Source organism: Oncorhynchus tshawytscha, linkage group LG22 (genome assembly GCF_018296145.1).
Source record: "Oncorhynchus tshawytscha isolate Ot180627B linkage group LG22, Otsh_v2.0, whole genome shotgun sequence".
NCBI classification, from domain to species: Eukaryota; Metazoa; Chordata; class Actinopteri; order Salmoniformes; family Salmonidae; genus Oncorhynchus; species Oncorhynchus tshawytscha.
Genome location: NC_056450.1, coordinates 22698969 through 22717745, shown reverse-complemented (window position 1 = coordinate 22717745; position 18777 = coordinate 22698969). Strand labels below are relative to the sequence as shown.

General features: G+C 44.7%; 1 protein-coding gene across 1 annotated transcript in view; it reads left to right on the top strand.

Annotated features, from left to right (window-relative positions):
- LOC121840504 (protein bassoon-like) overlaps positions 1-18777 on the top strand; it is a 95008-nt gene that overhangs the window by 75625 nt on the left and 606 nt on the right. The window contains exon 3 of the mRNA XM_042304372.1: positions 13993-15648. Coding sequence (XP_042160306.1) covers positions 13993-15648 — 1656 coding nt within the window. The remainder of the gene's footprint in view (positions 1-13992; positions 15649-18777) is intronic.

Below are 18777 nucleotides of genomic sequence, written 5' to 3'. Positions count from 1 at the left end.
GCCTCCCTGCCTCCCTGCTTGCTTGCCTCCCTGCTTGCCTGCCTGTCTGCCTGCCTGTCTGTCTGTCTGTCTGTCTGCCTGCCTGTCTGTCTGCCTCCCTGCTTGCTTACCTCCCTGCTTGCTTACCTCCCTGCTTGCTTACCTCCCTGCTTGCCTGCCTCCCTGCCTCCGTACCAAAACCAGAGGTGGCCATCGATCGAGGAAAATAGCTTTTTTTAAATGTTGAAAGGCTGACCCGAAGCTGGTTCTTAGTGATAACTAGGGTGTTTTCCTCGAATCCCTCCAGTCACGTTCCAGCCTGAAGGCTGCTGTCTGTTTGTCTGTCCGTCTGTGTTTCAGAACTCCCTCCCTTAGATAAGACATACATGATTAGTCACTGTAAACACTGTAAAGGTAGGGAGCACGCTTCTGGAACCACAGTGCTTTTTAAAACATGAATACAAAATCCCCAGGTCCCCTCCTCCCCTGGCTGGGTTCTATACAGGGTATTGTTTTTCAGTTTTACTGAAATACACTATTGATCTGCCGTGACATCGCTTATAGTGAGGTTTTTAACGATCAGCCAGTTGGAGTGAGACAAAGTGCTGAGGCAGATTTTAATTAAGTAACATACGGTAATACTGATCGATGATCACTGTAAGGAATGGAGGGGGTGGAGAGTGGAAGGGGGGGTCCTGTGGGAAGGGGGTTAGTGGGGTGTGATAAAGAGTGAGAAAGGGGCAGGTGTGGTGGTGTGTGTGAGAGAGAGAGAGAGAGAGTGTGTGTGTGTGTGTGTGTGTGTGTGTGTGTGAGCGTGTGTTGCAAACATGTATGTGTCTGTGATTGGGAAGCCTCTGAGGGAGGTCAAAGTGTTTCTGACTTCCTCACTGAGGACTTGGGGGTGATCCAGTGAGATTGAGAATGACCCCTGTGTGTAGTTCATCTCTTAGCGCTGGCCTGCTGAGACTAAGGTCTAACTCTGCAGCTCAAATAAGAGAGAGACGGGTGTCGCTTTCTGCACAGGACTATGATGACGCTTTAAAAGTTGATCTTATCGTGCTCTTTGACCTCCACCTTTTCTGGAATCTTTTTAACATTTGTTCTGGATTCACTATTTTCTCTGTTATATTCGTTATTCTGGAAAAGTCAAATATCCAACGTAGGCCTTCATTTTTGTCTCCACTGTCATCCTTAATATCCCTATTTCAGAGATCTAAAATGTTCCTTGCAATTATTCTGATCTGATTTTCCCACATAAATTAATCTGAATTAAAGGCACAGTATGAGGAAAATGAGAAAAATCTTCACATTTCAGTTGAAGAAAAAGTGGAGGGTTTGGAACAGAAATCTTCAGATGATGCAGATTCATTGTTACTGTACATCAGTTAATTCCTGTTCATCTAAAGCAGAGAACTACAGTACAGTACAATATAACATAGCCATGTGGAAACGTTAGCTGTAGCGTTGGTGCTAGATGGAGAAAATGGCTGCTACTGGACTCGGATTGTCAGGTTTAAAACACTGAGGGAGCATTATGATAGACCCACTAGCACTCTGCTGTAATGGAGAACACTAATGGAGTTTTATATTATTTTTTATAGTATCACTCTAACCAAATGGAAAGGAATTCTCCTGAGAAAAGGTATTAATCTAACCAAATGGAAAATAATTCTCCTGAGAAAAGGTATTAAAGTATTCTAGGCAGATGTTTCCAATGGGAACAATGAAGTGATATTCATTCCTATATTCTGCAATTGAAGTGCTCTTATACTGTGGACCATTTAGTCATGGTAAATGCCAAAATATGCATAAACTACTATAAGATACTATCGATTTAGAATACTTCAAATGTTATCCGATCCATCACACACTGTATGTGCTTTATCCAACTCTTCTGGTTATCAATGTCGTGTCATTCTTGTAAGGAGTTGCCTAGTCAGGCTAGCCCATGTAAACACATACCCATGCATTACTGATAGGTGTTTGTAAGATCACTCGACACAAAGTGATAGGCCACCTTTTAGCAGACAGTACTGTAAGACAATTAGGGATTCTCCCTTTTTAAAGAGGCCTGGTTTATTCATTAGACACCAAACAGAAGAAAATGGACTGAAACAGGGAGAGACTACTGTCCTTATCCAATAAGAAACACTCCTTTTCTGGGGGGTTTCTTTGTCTGTTGTGTTCCATAATGCACACGATCCTGGGCCCACATTGACTGGTTGTCCTCCCTGGGCAGATGATCCAGCTCACCTGCCGGTCTATAGCCATAATGAGGCAGATGATCCAGCTCACTGGCCGGTCTATAGCCATAATGAGGCAGATGATCCAGCTCACCTGCCGGTCTATAGCCATAATGAGGCAGATGATCCAGCCTACTGGCCGGTCTATAGCCATAATGAGGCAGATGATCCAGCTCACCTGCCGGTCTATAGCCATAATGAGGCAGATGATCCAGCCTACTGGCCGGTCTATAGCCATAATGAGGCAGATGATCCAGCTCACTGGCCGGTCTATAGCCATAATGAGGCAGATGATCCAGCTCACTGGCCGGTCTATAGCCATAATGAGGCAGATGATCCAGCTCACTGGCCGGTCTATAGCCATAATGAGGCAGATGATCCAGCTCACTGGCCGGTCTATAGCCATAATGAGGCAGATGATCCAGCTCACTGGCTGGTCATTTCAGGGGCATTGACTGTTCCGTTCTGTATGTTTCGAGGAAATTGATCAATGTATTGACTTGCATACTCTACAGTCCCCTTTATTATTTTCCACACCAAATATGTACAAAGGCAACAATATATAAACTACCATACAATTGTAATTTAGCAGACACTCTTATCCAGAGTGACTTAGTGTTAGTGCATTCATCTTAAGATAGCTAGGTGAGACAACAACACATCACAAGCATACATTTTCCCTTAACAAAGTATTTAGCAAATAGAAAAGTAAAAATAATTATTCATTATTGTGCTCAACAACATGCATTGACAAAATGCTACCTCGAGTGATTGACGAGGTTAGTACTTCTTGAGTATTAACAAAATGAAGTAAATAAATATATACATATAGCACATAACATTCTGAGAACCATATGTTTCTTGGAGCTTGGTGAGATTGTGGTTGTCCTATGGTTATTTTGCATACACTTTCCCACAATGTTCTGGGAATGGTGCAGGATACCCAGCTAGCACATAACATTCTGAGAACCATATGTTTCTTTGGTGGGAATTTCAGTAGTTCAGCATAAGGTTTTATGCAGGTTCTATTAAGTCATGCTCTCGGAACATTAAGAAAACGTTCCAGAAAAACCACAAGAGAACATTAGTAACTGTAATGGGTGCATGTTGGTGGCAGCGAAGTCAGGCGCAGGAGAACGGACTTGGTAAAAACGGAGTTGTTTAATAAATGCTGATAAAACTCCAATAACCAAAATGTACAAAATAACAAAAGTGGGTACAAAATAACAAAAGTGGGTACAAAATAACAAAAGTGGGAAAATAACAAAAGTGGGTACAAAATAACAAAAGTGTGTATAACAAAAGTGGGTACAAAATAACAAAAGTGGGTACAAAATAACAAAAGTGGGTACAAAATAGCAGAAGTGGGTACAAAATAACAAAAGTGGGTACAAAATAACAAAAGTGGGTACAAAATAACAAAAGTGGGTACAAAATAACAGAAGTGGGTACAAAATAACAGAAGTGGGTACAAAATAACAAAAGTGGGTACAAAATAACAAAAGTGGGTACAAAATAACAAAAGTGGGTACAAAATAACAAAAGTGGGTACAAAATAACAAAAGTGGGTACAAAATAACAAAAGTGGGTACAAAACCCGTCGCACACCAACATAATACATGCACATCACAGACAATCAAACAATCTCCGACAAGGACATGGGGGGAACAGAGGGTTAAATACACAACATGTCATTGATGGGATTGGAACCAGGTGTGAAGGAAGACAAGACAAAACCAATGGTCAATGAAAAATGGATCAGTGATGGCTAGAAGGCCGGTGACGTCGACCGCTGAACACCGCCCGAACAAGGAGAGGGACCGACTTCGGCGGAAGTCGTGACAGTAACGTTCAAAGAACGTTCTAAGAATGTTATTTAAAACTATATACATTCTGTTCTCAGTGTCAACAAAACTCTCTCTATCCTCTATCTTGTTAAGTGTGTTCAGGTGTGTTAGCCGATCCCACTAATTGGCCACACCTGATCTTAACGAGTGCTTGTTTCCTTTGAAATGGGGTCTGTTTGAATAGACTAAAAGGAACAGTTTTGTATGAGTTTAAAAAAAAACATGGCATGCCAGCTCCATTCTGGTGGTGCAGTCGACTAATTCCATGGATAGAAGACAGAAGATAGGTTTGAATCTCACTGACTACGTGCCACAATAAAAAAAAGTTATGTTTGCATGATTAACGCCTAAGCAAATGAATTTCGATGGGTCCTATCTGTTCCTCGAGTTCAAAACAGTTAACCCAAACTAAGCTAACAGTGTTATTAAAAGTCTTATTTGAAACATGTTCACAGAAAGTTCATTAATTATCTTCAAATAACCTCTAATTTCTGTTCTCAGACCATGAATAAAACCTCCTAGAAAAACTTTCAGGGAACCATCATAAAACTTTCTCAGAACCTCTCTGCAACCTAAAAATGTACGTTCCTAGAACAGGAGACATTTTTACTTCTGTTCTCAGAACATTTAAAAAACGTTCCATTTTACCGGTCAAGAAACGTATGGCTTTGTTCCCAGGACTAATGGGAAACCAAAAACATATGTTCCCACAACTTCCAATTAACTAAATGGGCTAGCTGGGATAGAAACAGAGTGCACTCTAAATAATTGAACTGTATGATTGAGAAAGACTACATTGAAGTTCTCCATGGAGAGAAAGACACTTTTGGAGAGTATAAAAGAGTGAAGTGTTCTGACTGACTCATCGTAAACAGCAGTAAAGATGAACTGGCCAGAACTTGTATCAGCCTGCAGTTTAATCTCAGCTGCCCTTGAACCAGGCTAGCTGGCTGGCTGCTTCCCTAAAATGAGATTGGAAAAAATGTAAAGACACTGTTATTTCTCTCTCTTTCTCCTTCCCTCGGTACATCCCTCTCCCTCTCTCTCTTTCTCTGATCCACACATCTTAGTTGCAAGGGGGATGGCTGGTTGATGGGCAGCTCTGTTAAAGGCCTGGTGGTGCTATGACTGATCTGATGTATAGTAGCCTTTTCCTCTGACAGAGTGGGTAATGAGCTTTTCTGGAGCGGCCTGCTGTTTCTCAATGATACGACTCAGTTAGCACCACAAACACAACCACCAGCACCACTACCACAACAACCACAAATACCAGCACCACAACCACCACAACTACCAGCACCACCACCACAACCACCGCAGCAACCACCAGCACCATCACCACAACTACCAGCACCACCCCTACCACAACCACCACCGCAAATACCAGCACCACCACCACAACAACAACCACCTGCACAAGCACCAGCACCAGCACAACCCCTACCACAACCACCACCACAACAACAACACCCACCAGCACAACCACCACCGCAAACACCAACACCAGCACCACAACAACCACCAGCACAACCACCAGCTCTAGCACAACCCCTACCACAACCACCACCACAACAACAACAACCACCAGCACCACCACCACAAAAACAACCACCACCGCAAACACCAGCACCACCACCACAACACCAACCACCAGCACAACAACAACCACCAGCACAACCACCACCGCAACTACCAGAACCACCACCACAACACCAGCACCACAACCACCACCACTACTGTGTGTGTGTCCCTGTCAGCTCTATATCCTGGATGTTGGCATGCTAGCACAGTGCTTAGTTACTCTACTTTTATAGGTAGTTGTACTAGTGTTATCCATCTACTAATAACAAGGATATTGAACATCTGTGTTTGTAGTCTTACCATTTAGTTAGTTTAGCAGTAGCTGGGTTTCCTAACCTTTCTGATACATTTTTCAAGGGGGGCAGCTGGTGTCGGTGGCGACGGCGTGAAGCTGGTTTTTGCCTACGTGTCACACTTGTGTGCAAGTCAACAGGCCACGGACATTGCTACGTTTGTCGTGTAGGAGTTTGCTGTCAGACATTATTTTCCGCAAACAATGACATTCCGACCGCTTTTTACTTTGTTAAGGCTGATCTGTCAGTGTGTTTGTTTACATGTATACAGCTAATAGCTTTAGACACACTACTGTCGTGTCTTTGGCTATGCCGGATTAAGTGATATGACATGCTATTCTATAAAATAATTTCTCCGTAATTAATATCACCTGATTGAGCTAATCATACAGATGTAATTAACTAGAGAGTCGGGCACCACGAAATAATATTTATAGAGCTGTTATCTTCCGTATAAACTCTTAAAGACCTAGTAATACCTAGTAATCAATAGCAGTTAATATTGATGGTCATCTTAATTCAGTCTCATCTGAAAGTTGTAAATTCTTGGTTATCTGCATGAACCCTGGCTAACAAGTTGAATCAGCAATACAAAATTGGGTTTAATTATTTATTTACTAAATACCTAACTAATCACACAGAATTACACATACACATATTTAAATCATAACTTGATTACAAATTACGTCCTAAAGGAAAACGTCCCTAGCGTGCGGAACTGATATGACAGCTGGTTACACAAAAGAAAAGGGGCTGGGTTTGAGTGAAAGAGCGGGAAGTCTGAGGAACAAAGGGCGAAGCTGTGCTATCGTAAATACAATATCTTATGCATTCTAAATTACCGCCCATTTGGAAAAGGAAAATGCAATAAATATTTACTCTGAGCTGCGCTTCGGTAGGTTGGTGGCAGATGGAAGGCCGTGTTGCCCAACCGAGTCCTTTGTTCTTTGAAGAATGTCTCTGCTGGTAAATTGAATACGTTGTAGTAACGCCGTTGTGTGGTAGACGGGATACTCTGTCTGTTCTTTCCTAACCCTCGTTTTCAGCGGCTGTTGCTAACTCAACAGCTAGGAGGTATTACTTCTGTAGTGAATAAGAGTTCAAAGTTTATACCATTCGCAACCAAAGCTCACACTGATGTTGGCTTCGACCTGTAGTTATTATCTGAACCATTCTGACATCGGACCGTCGTCCTCACGTCCTCAGAACAGGAGGTTATATTGTCATCAAGGCTTTATATAGCAAGGGAGAGGAGGGCGTGTTTGAAAAGTTTTATAAACCCATGTCCCTTCACAGGGGCGGGCCACTGATTGAGCAGTGCCCTACCTTATGAAAACCCAAATCTCACATTTTATAAGCCAAAATCACATTTCATCCCATCACGAATAATTTCATATTCAAACATTTAAACATATTCAAACAACAATTCCATGTGAATCCGATAACTCTGATGTGTAGACTTTCCACTATAGAGTTTATGTCATCTTATCATTGATGAGAATGTCTCAGATGACAACCGAACTGACATCATATTCATTAAGTACCACCGCATATGTTCAATTGGTCGGATTACCAGAATATAGTTCATTTCCCCCCACCTTCTGATGTGCCCAGAATCTCTATGTTAACCAAGGGTTTTGCAAATGTAACATCAGTAGGGTAGAGAGAGGAAAAAGGGGGGAAGAGGTATTGATGACTGTCATAAACCTACCCCCAGGCCAATGTCATGACACTACCGTCAAAAAAGAGTCTTGCAATTCTAAAACAACAACATCTCTGATATAACTCCAACTCCAAAGTTATCTATAGCATCACCCTTGTCTGGCTGTGTCTCTCATCTATCCTCTTAGTCCTTAGTAGAGTTCCTAGTTCCTGGGCTGACCTCCCCACTGCCCCCTGCTCTCCCAGTAATTAATGACAGATTAAATTAGAGCTCCTGAGTACTCCCTCGCGCTGCTGCACTGCTCTGGAGGAGTGATGAGTGGGTGCATGGAGACGGGCTGAGATGCTATGATAAGGCCTTGGATGATTAGAACAGAACACCTCCTTCTTCCATCCTTCCATTCAGTTGGTGGAGAGACAGAGAGAGACTGTGGAGAGATGGAGACAGTGGGGAATAGGATTACCACTGGATTAGTTTGATTAGTTTAAAGTGACCCCCTGGATTAATGACTGACAATCAGGACACAAAGTGGGGTGTGTGTGTATGTGTGTGTGTGTGTGTGTGTGTGTGTGTGTGTGTGTGTGTGTGTGTGTGTGTGTGTGTGTGTGTGTGTGTGTGTGTGTGTGTGTGTGTGTGTGTGTGTGTGTGTGTGTGTGTGTGTGTGTGTGTGTGAGGATGTAGGTAGGTACTGTACATGCATGTTTGTACATATGTGCTTGCATGTGTGTGTGCAGAGGAAGATTGGCCTGGTCCCAGATTTGTACGTGATTTTGCCAACTATGATAGTCAGACCATTTGTCTACGGTAAACACACATACAGATCTGGGACCAGGCAAAAAGCATGATCGGCTCAAGGCGTCCTACCAACTGGACACCTGTCGACAACTTCCGGTGAAATTGCCGGGCGCGATTCAAATAAATAATCGTAAAAATTATGGATATTAAACATCTAGGTACATACAAGTGTCTTATATCAGTTAAAAGCTTACATTCTTGTTAATCTAACTGCATTGTCTGATTTACAATAGGCATTACAGAGAAAGCATGCCATGCGATTGCTTTGTTAAAACAAGTCAAACTATGTTTTTATTTAATCCTCAGGTACCCTAAAATGTAAATAAACTATAATATTTCATACGGAAAAAAGTATGTTCAATAGAAAAGTAAAATTAGCTAGTGTGCATCTTCTTCGTTGCGCAAGCACAGACTGATTTCCAACTTTGACCCCCAGTATCAAAACTCAAAGTTCTCCCTCGTTTGGGAAGAAACAAGCCTGAAACCTTGAACAAAGACTGTTGACATCTAGTGGAAGCCATAGGAATTGCAACCTGGGAGCTGGAATTGCATAGGACCCATAGCCTTCCATCTCAAAAAAGAAATGTTCCAATTGGTTTTCCTTTGGATTTTCTCCTACCATATCAATTGTGTTATAGTCTCATACATTATTTTAACATTTCTACAAATGTCAAAGTGTTTTCTATCCAATGGTACATCTTACATGTATATCCTGGCTTTACTTTGGGCACGTCAGTCAGACAGTCATTGGTAGCAAATAACTGGAAGGAAATGCGGCCAAAGGAGGTGTTGGCTTTGGGGATGACCAGTGAAATATACCTGCTGGAACATGTGCTATGGATGGGTGTTGCTATGGTGACCAGTGAGCTGAGATAAGGCGGAGCTTTACCTAGCAAAGACATATAGATGACCTGGAGCCAGTGGGTTTGGCCACGAATATGTAGTGAAGACCAGCCAACGAGTGCATACAGGTCACAGTGGTGGGTAGTATATGGGGCTTTGGTGACAAAATGGATGATAGACTGCATCCAATTTGCTGAGTAGAGTGTTGGAGGCTATCTTGTAAATGACATCATCGAAGTCAAGGATCGGTAGGATAGTCATTTTTACGAGGGTATGTTTGGCAGCATGAGTGAAGGAGGCTTTGTTGCGAAATAAGAAGCCAATTCTAGATTTAATTTTGGATTGGAGATGCTTAATGTGAGTCTGGAAGGAGAATTTAGAGTCTAGCCAAACACCTAGGTATTTATAGTTGTCCACATATTCTAAGTCGGAATCGTCCAGAGTAGTGACGCTAGTCGGGCGGGCAGGTGCAGACAGCGATTGGGTGAAGAGCATGCATTTAGTTTTACTTGTATTTAAGAGCAGTTGGAGGCCACGGAAGGAGAGTTGTATGGCGTTGAAGCTCTTTTGGAGGTTCGTTAACACAGTCTCCAACGAAGGGCCAGATGTATACAGAATGGTATCGTCTGCGTAGAGGTGGATCAAATAATCACCAGCAGCAAGAGCGACATCATTGATATATACAGAGAAAAGAGTCGGCTTGAGAATTGAACCCTGTGGCACTCCTATAGAGACTGGCAGATGTTCGGACAACAGGCCCTCCAATTTCACACACTGAACTCTATCTGAGAAGTAGTTAGTGAACCAGGCGAGGCAGTCATTAGAGAAACCAAGGCTGTTGAGTCTCCCAATAAGAATACGGTGATTGACAGTGTCGAAAGCCTTGGCCAGGTCGATGAAGATGGCTGCACAGTACTCTTATTCTCCATGGACTTTACTGTGTCCCAAAACTTTTTGGAATTAGTGCTACAGGATGCAAATTTTTGTTTGAAAAAGCTAGCCTTTGCTTTCCTAACTGACTGTGTGTATTGGTTCCTGACTTCCCTGAAAAGTTGCATTTCGCGGGGACTATTTGAAGCTAGTGCAGCCACAGGGTGTTTTTGTGCTGGTCAAGGGCAGTCAAGTCTGGAGTGAACCAAGGACTGTATCTGTTCTTAGTTCTACATTTTTTGAAAGGGGCATGCTTATTTAAGATGGTGAGGAAAGCACTTTTAAAGAACAAGCAGTTTTCCTTACTGAGGGCATGAGGTTAAGTTAATATCCTTCCAGGATACCCGGGCCAGGTCGATTAGAAAGGTCTGCTTGCAGAAGTGTTTCAGGGAGCGTTTGACAGTGATGAGGGGTGGTCGTTTGACCGCGGACCCATAATGGATGCAGGCAATGAGGCAGTGATCGCTGAGATCCTGATTGAAAACAGCAGTGTTGTATTTAGAGGGCAAGTTAGTCAGAATGATATCTATGAGGGTGCCCATGTTTACAGATTTGGGGTTGTACCTGGTGGGTTCCTTGATAATTTGTGTGAGATTGAGGGCATCTATCTTAGATTGTAGGACGGCTGGGGTGTTAAGCATATCACAATTTACGTCACCTAGCAGTATGAACTCTGACGATAGATGGTGGGCAATCAATTCACATATGGTGTCCAGGGCACAGCTGGGAGCTGAGGGGGTCTATAACAGGCGGCAACAGTTATTGACTTATTTCTGGAGAGATGGATCTTTAAAAGTAGAAGCTGGATCTGTAGATCTGGATAGTATATGACAGAACTCTGCAGGCTCTCTCTACAGTAGATTGCAATTCCGCCCCCTTTAGCAGTTCTATCTTGACGGAAAATATTGTAATTGGGGATGGAAATTTCAGATTTTTTTTGTGGCCTTCCTAAGCCAGGATTCAGACACAACTGGAACATCAGGGTTGGCGTAGTGTGCTAAAACAGTGAATAAAACAAACTTAGGGAGGAGGCTTCTGATGTTAACATGCAAGAACCCAAGGCATTTACTGTTGCAGAAGTCAACAAATGAGAGCGCATGGGGACACACAAGGCCTGGGTTAATCTCTACATCACCAGAGGAACAGAGGAGGAGTAGGATGAGGATACGGCTAGAGGCTATAAGAACTGGTCGTCTAGTGTGTTGGGAACAGAGAATAAAAGGAGCAGATTTATGGGCGTGGTAGGATAGATTCAGGGCATAGTGAACAGACAAGGGTAAGGCAGGGTGTGAGGACAGTGGGGGTAAACCTAGGCATTGAGTGACGATGAGAGAGGTTGGATCTCTGGAGGCGCCAGTTAAGCTGGGTGCGGTCTCCGCGTGTGTGTGGGCTGGGAGCTATCTGAGACATGTTGTGCAGGACTAGAGGATCCGCAGTAAAATAAAACAAAGAGAGCTGCTCTAAACAACAGTATACAAGGCATATTGACATTAGAGAAAGGCATAAGCAATCACAGGTGTTGATTGGGAGAGCTAAGACAACAACGGGTGAGACAACAACGGGTAAATGGCTAGGACAACAACAATGGGTATATGGCAATGAATGGGCAGAGAGGGTCAGTTAGCTACACACAGGGGCTGAGTTTGAGGCTGGGGCAGACAGATAAAAAAAATACCGTGTTAACGGACAGTCCAGCAGTCCCATAGGTCAAGACTTGGACAATGAAAACATACATAGACACAATTCACTTGTATAGTGCATTCAGAAAGTATTCAGACCCCTTCCCTTTTTCCACATTTTGTTACGTTACAGCCTATCGTGGTAATTTCCTGTATTACTAAATGAGGAGAGTTGGAAACCACACACCAGTCAGAGTTATACTTAAATTTCCTATTTTAATAATATGAACTTCACTATAGCCCTTTGACTCTCAGATCAATTCAGTGTCTATAATGAATTCTGAGAGTCTCTACAAAAGAATACCAAGATCTTTTATTGCCAAGATACACCCCTCTCAACTTACATGACAAACCACAGATCTTAGGAAAACTTCACAGAGGGCCTTTTACTTGAGAGAGGAGTATCCCATAGCCAGATAGCATTAGCTATAAATTATCGTTCAGTTTGGTCTCTAAGACGAGGTTCTAATCTCGTTCCTGGTACTTCATAGTACAAAAACATTACCTCATCCAATGGCATATATCAATTGTCAACAATTATATTCTCCCATCTCAAGTAAACCCCCTCTTCTCCCCACACCTGGATAAGTGGGGAGTGAGCCTCTAGGTCATATACTATCTCAAGATAAGTGCAACATCAGAGGGGACATACAATGGTTACAGACACTGCCATACTCCTCCCCCCAATGGGAAAAGGAGGGAGTGACTGGCGTACAGATATTGTGGAGACACTTAATTGGTTCCCCATTAATCACGCCATCCCTTCACATGGTTTAAGCATAGTTAAAGACACATTCACATAAGAAGACAATGTTCCATTCTGTCCTCCTCCCCTTCTGATATTCTGCATAGCACCAGATGGTTTAACAGATACATTCACATATGACGACAAGCCTGACCTCTCCCCTCTCTGGGCCCCAAGTGACTGAGCCCTAGCTGAGAAGGGATAAGTGCAATTGCCTACCCTATAGTCCAAAGGGAAACATTCTAATGACAAGTATCTCACATAAGCATATTATGTAAATAAAACATCTTATTTATCTATGTTACCTAACTAATTCTGATTCAGCACCCACAAGTATCATTCTAAAATCGATTAAATAAACATTTTTCCTCATCAATCTACACACAATAACCCATATTGACAAACAGGTTTTTAGACATGTAAAAAAAATTCTACAACTTGATTGGAGACCACCTGTTGTAAATTCAATTGACTGGACATGATTTGGAAAGGCACACACCTGTCTATATAAGGTCCCACAGTTGACTTTGCATGTAACAACAAAAACCAAGCCATGAGGTCAAAGGGATTGTCCGTAGAGGTCCGAGACAGGATTGTGTCGAGACTAAGATCTGGGGCAGAGTGCCAAAATATTTATGCAGCATTGAGGGTCCCCAAAAACACAGTGACGTCCATCATTCTTAAATGGATTAAGTTTGGAACCACCAAGACTCTTCCTCGAGCTGGCACTCGGCCAAACTGAGAAATAGGGGAGAAGGACCTTGGTCAGGGAGGTGACTCTGACAGAGCTTCAGAGTTCCTCTGTGGAGATGGGAGAACCTTCCAGAGGGACAACCGTCTCTGCAGCACTCCACCAATCAGGCCAGACGGAAGCTACTCCTCAGTAAAAGGCAAATGACAGCCCGCTTGGAGTTTGCCAAAAGGCACCTAAAGGACTCTCAGACCATGAGAAACAAGATTCTCTGGTCTGATGAAATCAAGATTGAACTCTTTGGCCTGAATGCCAAGCGTCACGTCTGGAGGAAACCTGGCACCATTCCTATGGTGAAGCATGGTGGTGGCAGCATCATGCTGGTGGGGATGTTTTTCAGCTGCAGGGACTGGGAGACTTGTCAGGATCAATGGAAAGTTGAACTAAGCAAAGTACAGAGAGATCCCTGATGAAAACCTGCTCCAGAGAGCTCAGGACCTCAGACTGGGGTGAAGGTTCTCCTTCCAACAGGACAATGACTTTAAGCACACAGCAAAGACAACGCAACAGTGGCTTCAAAACAAGTCTCTGAATGTCCTTGAGTGGCTCAGTTACTTGTTTCATTATAAAAGATGAAAAAGGATAAATTAATCGGTGTAATTGTGTTGTTAACAAACTCTTTTCTCTTGTTTGTCTTCCCTAGGTACAGGAGTGGCTCTGTCTCAACTGCCAGATGCAGAGGGCCTTGGGCATTGACATGACCACCCCACGCTCCAAGAGCCAGCAGCAGATCCACTCTCCATCCCACCAAGCCAAACCCATAGTCCAGCCACCACCTGTTCAGCCAGCTCAGCCAGCAGCCCAGCCAAAACCCCAGCCTCAGCCCCAGGCCCAGCCCCCACCACAGTCAAAACCCCACTCCCAGCCCCAGCACCAACTCTACAGTCAATCCCAGCCCTATGGTCAATCCCAGCCCCAGGCCCAGCCCTATGATCAATCCCAGTCCCAGCCCTATGGACAATCCCAATCCCAGTCCCAGCTCTATGGTCAGTCCCAGCCCCAGTCCTTTGGCAAAACTCCGCCCCAGCCCTATGGCCAATCCCAGCCTCAGGAACAGCCCTACAACCAAACTCAGCCGAAGGCACATGGTCAATCTCTGACCTATGGCCATTCCCAGCCCCAGCAACAGCCCTATGGTCAATCCCAGTCCCAACAACAGCCCTACAGCCAAACTCAGCCTCAGCCATATGGTCAATCCCAACCCCAGCAACAGCTCTACAGCCAAAGCAAACCTCAGCCCCAGCCATATGGTCAATCCCAGCCCTATGGTCAATCCCAGTCCCAGCACCAGCCTCAGGCCAAACCCCAAGCTCAGCATCAGCCACAGACTTCTCCTGGCCTACAGAGACACCCTATACCTGGCTCTGCTTCCCTGCCTGGGTCAACGACAAGCTCCCCCCAGCACATCCCATATGGCCAGAGAGGGCCTGGAGGTCCCGGCCAGCCCCGGATTCCCCATCCTGGGGCAGTTCCCCTGGTGGGCATGGCCAAGGCACCTTCCCAGCCAGACCTGGGCCGAGGCTCCCCGCCGCACCAGGGCGGCCGCAAGGCCGCCAGCGCCGGCTCGTCGCCTTCCCATCGGCCCACCGCTCCCCAGGGGCAACCGCCCCAGGACGGCCTGACCAAACTGTTTGGCTTTGGGGCATCGCTCCTCAACCAGGCAGCCAGCACCCTGGCCTCTGTGGACCCCCTCTCAGGGACACCATCCACCCAGCCCTCCCCTGCCAGGGGTGGGCCTTCCAACAAACAACAAGGACCTCCTGGTGCCAAACCATTCCAGACGGGTGGCCCTCATGCACCCCAGATGGGTGGCCCGCAAGCACCCCAGATGAGTGGCCCTCATGCACCCCCGATGGGTGGCCCGCAAGCACCCCTGATGGGTGGCCCTCATGCACCCCCGATGGGTGGCCTGCAAGCACCCCAGATGGGTGGCCCACAAGCACCCCAAATGGGTGGCCCTCATGTACTGCAAATGGGTGGACCCCACACACCAACTCAGATTGGTGGCCTGTATGCACCACAATTGGGTGGCCCACATACATCAACTCAGAAAGCACCCCAACAGCAGCAATCACCTGTGCATCATCAGAAGGGACCACAGCAACAGCAGCAGCAGCCGGCCAGACAGGAGCCCGTTCCCAAGCCGGTGGAGCCAGAGAAGCCCAAAGTCAAATGCCCCCTGTGTAAGACGGAGCTCAACATCGGCAGCACCACTGAGCCGCCTAGCTACAACTCCTGCACCCAGTGCCACACTCAGGTCTGCAACCTATGTGGATTCAACCCCGCGCCTCACCTGGAGGTAAGCAAGACTTTCCATCTCTCTTTCTGTATGTTTCTATCTCCCTCTCTCTTTATCTCTCTCACTTTCTTTCTTTATCTCTCTTTATCTTTCTCACTCTCTCTCTCTCTCTCTCTCTCTCTCTCTCTCTCTCATTGCCCTTGATCCTTCACTGAGGCCCATGCTCCTGTTTGTCATTACGTTGTGAGTAATGCAGCTCGCTCAATTCTTCACAGTAATCACACCTAAAAGTGTCTTAGCAGGTTTACATCTCCACCATGTCTGCCTCGCAACAATTCAGTACTTATTAGTTTGCCTTCCCAATTGATAGAGGCAGTTCTTCCATTTTGGCGAGTGGTTCTTTCTGAATACCTGGTCAAAAGGGGAGCGTGGGGAACACAAAACATCTGTTTTTTCTTCCATTAATTTCGTATCAATAGAATTGTTCCATTTATTGGTAATGAAACTCTCCAAAGCAGGCCCTTTTCCCCTCGCACACCTTTTTCTATAGATCAGCACACAGACCTTGAGAACACTGCATGCGCATACTAAAGATTTAACGGTGGAGTGAAGGGCTGGAGCAAGGGATGAAAGTAGATGGACAGACACAGTAGAGGAAGCTGTTGAATGGCTTAGTAAAACCATCCACATTAGGGATGTTCAGTTTCTAGGCCTTTTGTGGTTGTACTGTACCTGCCTGGTAGGCGGCTTCTCTTTTTGATGGAGATTTTCGGGAGTAAGTCATGGCCAACGTTAGCTATACTCCTGGACCTAGAAGCATTTTTTGATGGAGATTCTCCATTGAGCTTTCTTTTTGGTCCAGGACAAGGCTTAATCTGTGTCCCGGAAACAACCTCTATATTCTATACTACTCGTTTGTGTGGTAGGCAATACAGAGGTGACATCTCTCCTCATTGTCCTAAATACTTTAGTAAATCGTCCATAAACGGATGGTGAGGATAAGAACTAGGATTAGTTTATATTATATTCTCTCCCTCTTTAAAGAGATCCAGGTCAGAAATCCTCCTTAATGGACATTGAGGAGGCTGGGAAAAAGGTTGAGTAAATCAACATTGTGCATATTTGTAGGTTGCCAATTAAAGGCTCGGAGATGGGAGATGTATTTCCCGCTATAATTCAGCCCTTATGATTCAAGGAGGATCAGACTTTCATCTGTGAGTGTGACCAGAATGTAAAGTGGTGCTGTTGCAGTGTACCAATCAATGGGTGTTTTTAATCCTCCACGCTGACACTGGACTCACAGCTTAGCAGAAGCAACCTAGGAGAAACCATAAAGTGGCATTTATGTCCCTGGGTTTGAATTCAGTCAAACCTACTGGCCGTGTTTTGGTGATGGATAGCTTTGTGAAATATGGGAGCCAGGGACGGCTTGTGAGATACAATTTCATCCTAAATATTACCTTGAAATAACTTCATTATTTACATTATGATTTGTATTTCAGATTATTGAGATCATGAAATCATTGCTCCTTTTGATCCAACAGTAAGTGTTGCAGATCATAGAGTTAACATGGTGCTACCCAAGGGTTTGTGGGGAATATTGTACAGTACAGTTGGTCAATGCCAGAGCCAGTATTGCATTGTATGTTCATCCCTCCAGTCAGAACTACAGATAATGGCCGGGCTATAAATAGATTCCAGAGTACAGCCTTAGTGACTGCGTGAGGGACCAAGATGCATTGAATCAAGTAATATACACCAAGAGGAATCCCAGCCCATTCAAACTGTTAGGGGCGCACAGAAAGAAAGGGGCAGAGGCAGTTTGCTGAATGTCGGCTCAATTTATGCTTCAAACAAAGGAGGGCAGGAAGCTTTCAAGAGTAGCGGGCTACTGCAGAACCTTCAGTAGGCTGGCTGTCAGTAGAAGAGAGGCCTGTCATGGCCTGTGAGCTACGCAGCACTCCTGAAAAGGATGGAGAGCCAGGCTGTGGAGGAGACTCTGGAAAGAGCACGCTATAGCTGGGTCACGTGGCGTGGCGAGTCCAGAGGGAGAGCTGCTGGGGGACCACAATAACAAGGGGGAGGGAGAGAGGGTAGAGGAAGGGATGAGAAGTGAAAAGATGTGAGAGAGAGAGAAAGAGTGATCGAGAGAGAGAGAGAGAGAGAGAGACAGAGACAGAGAGAGAGAGAGAGAGAGAGAGAGAGAGAGAGAGAGAGAGAGAGAGACAGAGAGAGAGAGACAGAGAGAGAGAGACAGAGAGAGAGAGACAGAGAGAGAGACAGAGAGAGAGAGACAGAGAGAATACGTATGACGTCCAAAGCAGTGTGTCAGGATAAACTAAAGAATGGGAGGCTGGGGGGAACCAAACAAAACCTGTTGACTTTTCCCTGCTGGGTTGGGTTCTCCTACTCAGCTAGCTAGACCTTGGGAGGGCTGTGGAGGGTAGCAGCCCAAATGTTTTTTGCATTTCCTCTAGTCAGTCCAGAGTACCAGATCGGCAGTTTTCATCATTGTGACTCCTCCATTGGTTCCATTGTGCCAGGACAGCTCAATCAAGCTCAGATAAACTATTTCAAATAGTGTTTGAACCCGGGTCTGGAGGGTAGTGAGGGTACAGTACGCTGTGCTCCTCTACATATTTAATCTCTCACTATTTATAACGCACATCCTCTGAATTATTAATCAAGCACTCTTCTTCTCTCTCTGCCCCTTCTTTTTGTAGTTCCCTCAAATGCATGTCACTAAACAAAATGTGTTCATTGCACTTTATCTCAACCAATGGCCAAAGTCCTGGCATCCTCCTCCATTTCATCCTGAATCCTCCCACTCCAGGCTTAATAATGATATACAGATTAGAGCAGTGGGTTGTGGGCTGCTCAATGTTAAGTAGCGTTTCAGTACTGAAAATACTGTGTGGACAGAGAGAGAGAGAGAGAGAGAGAGAGAGAAAAATAGACATAGATAGAGAGAGAGATACAGAGAGAGAATACTAGGATTAGCTACAGGGTGTTCACATGGTCTTCACTCCATGTTTTTCAAGATTGATTTAATACATAAGGAGATTGTGAAATCCTTTGCTCATTCACTTGGGAAAGAAATGTGTCTTATGCTGTGTTGTTATGAACTGACAGAAGTAGATCGCAATGTAACAAATGTTGCTAAACGTTCACCATGTGGGATCTCTCTCA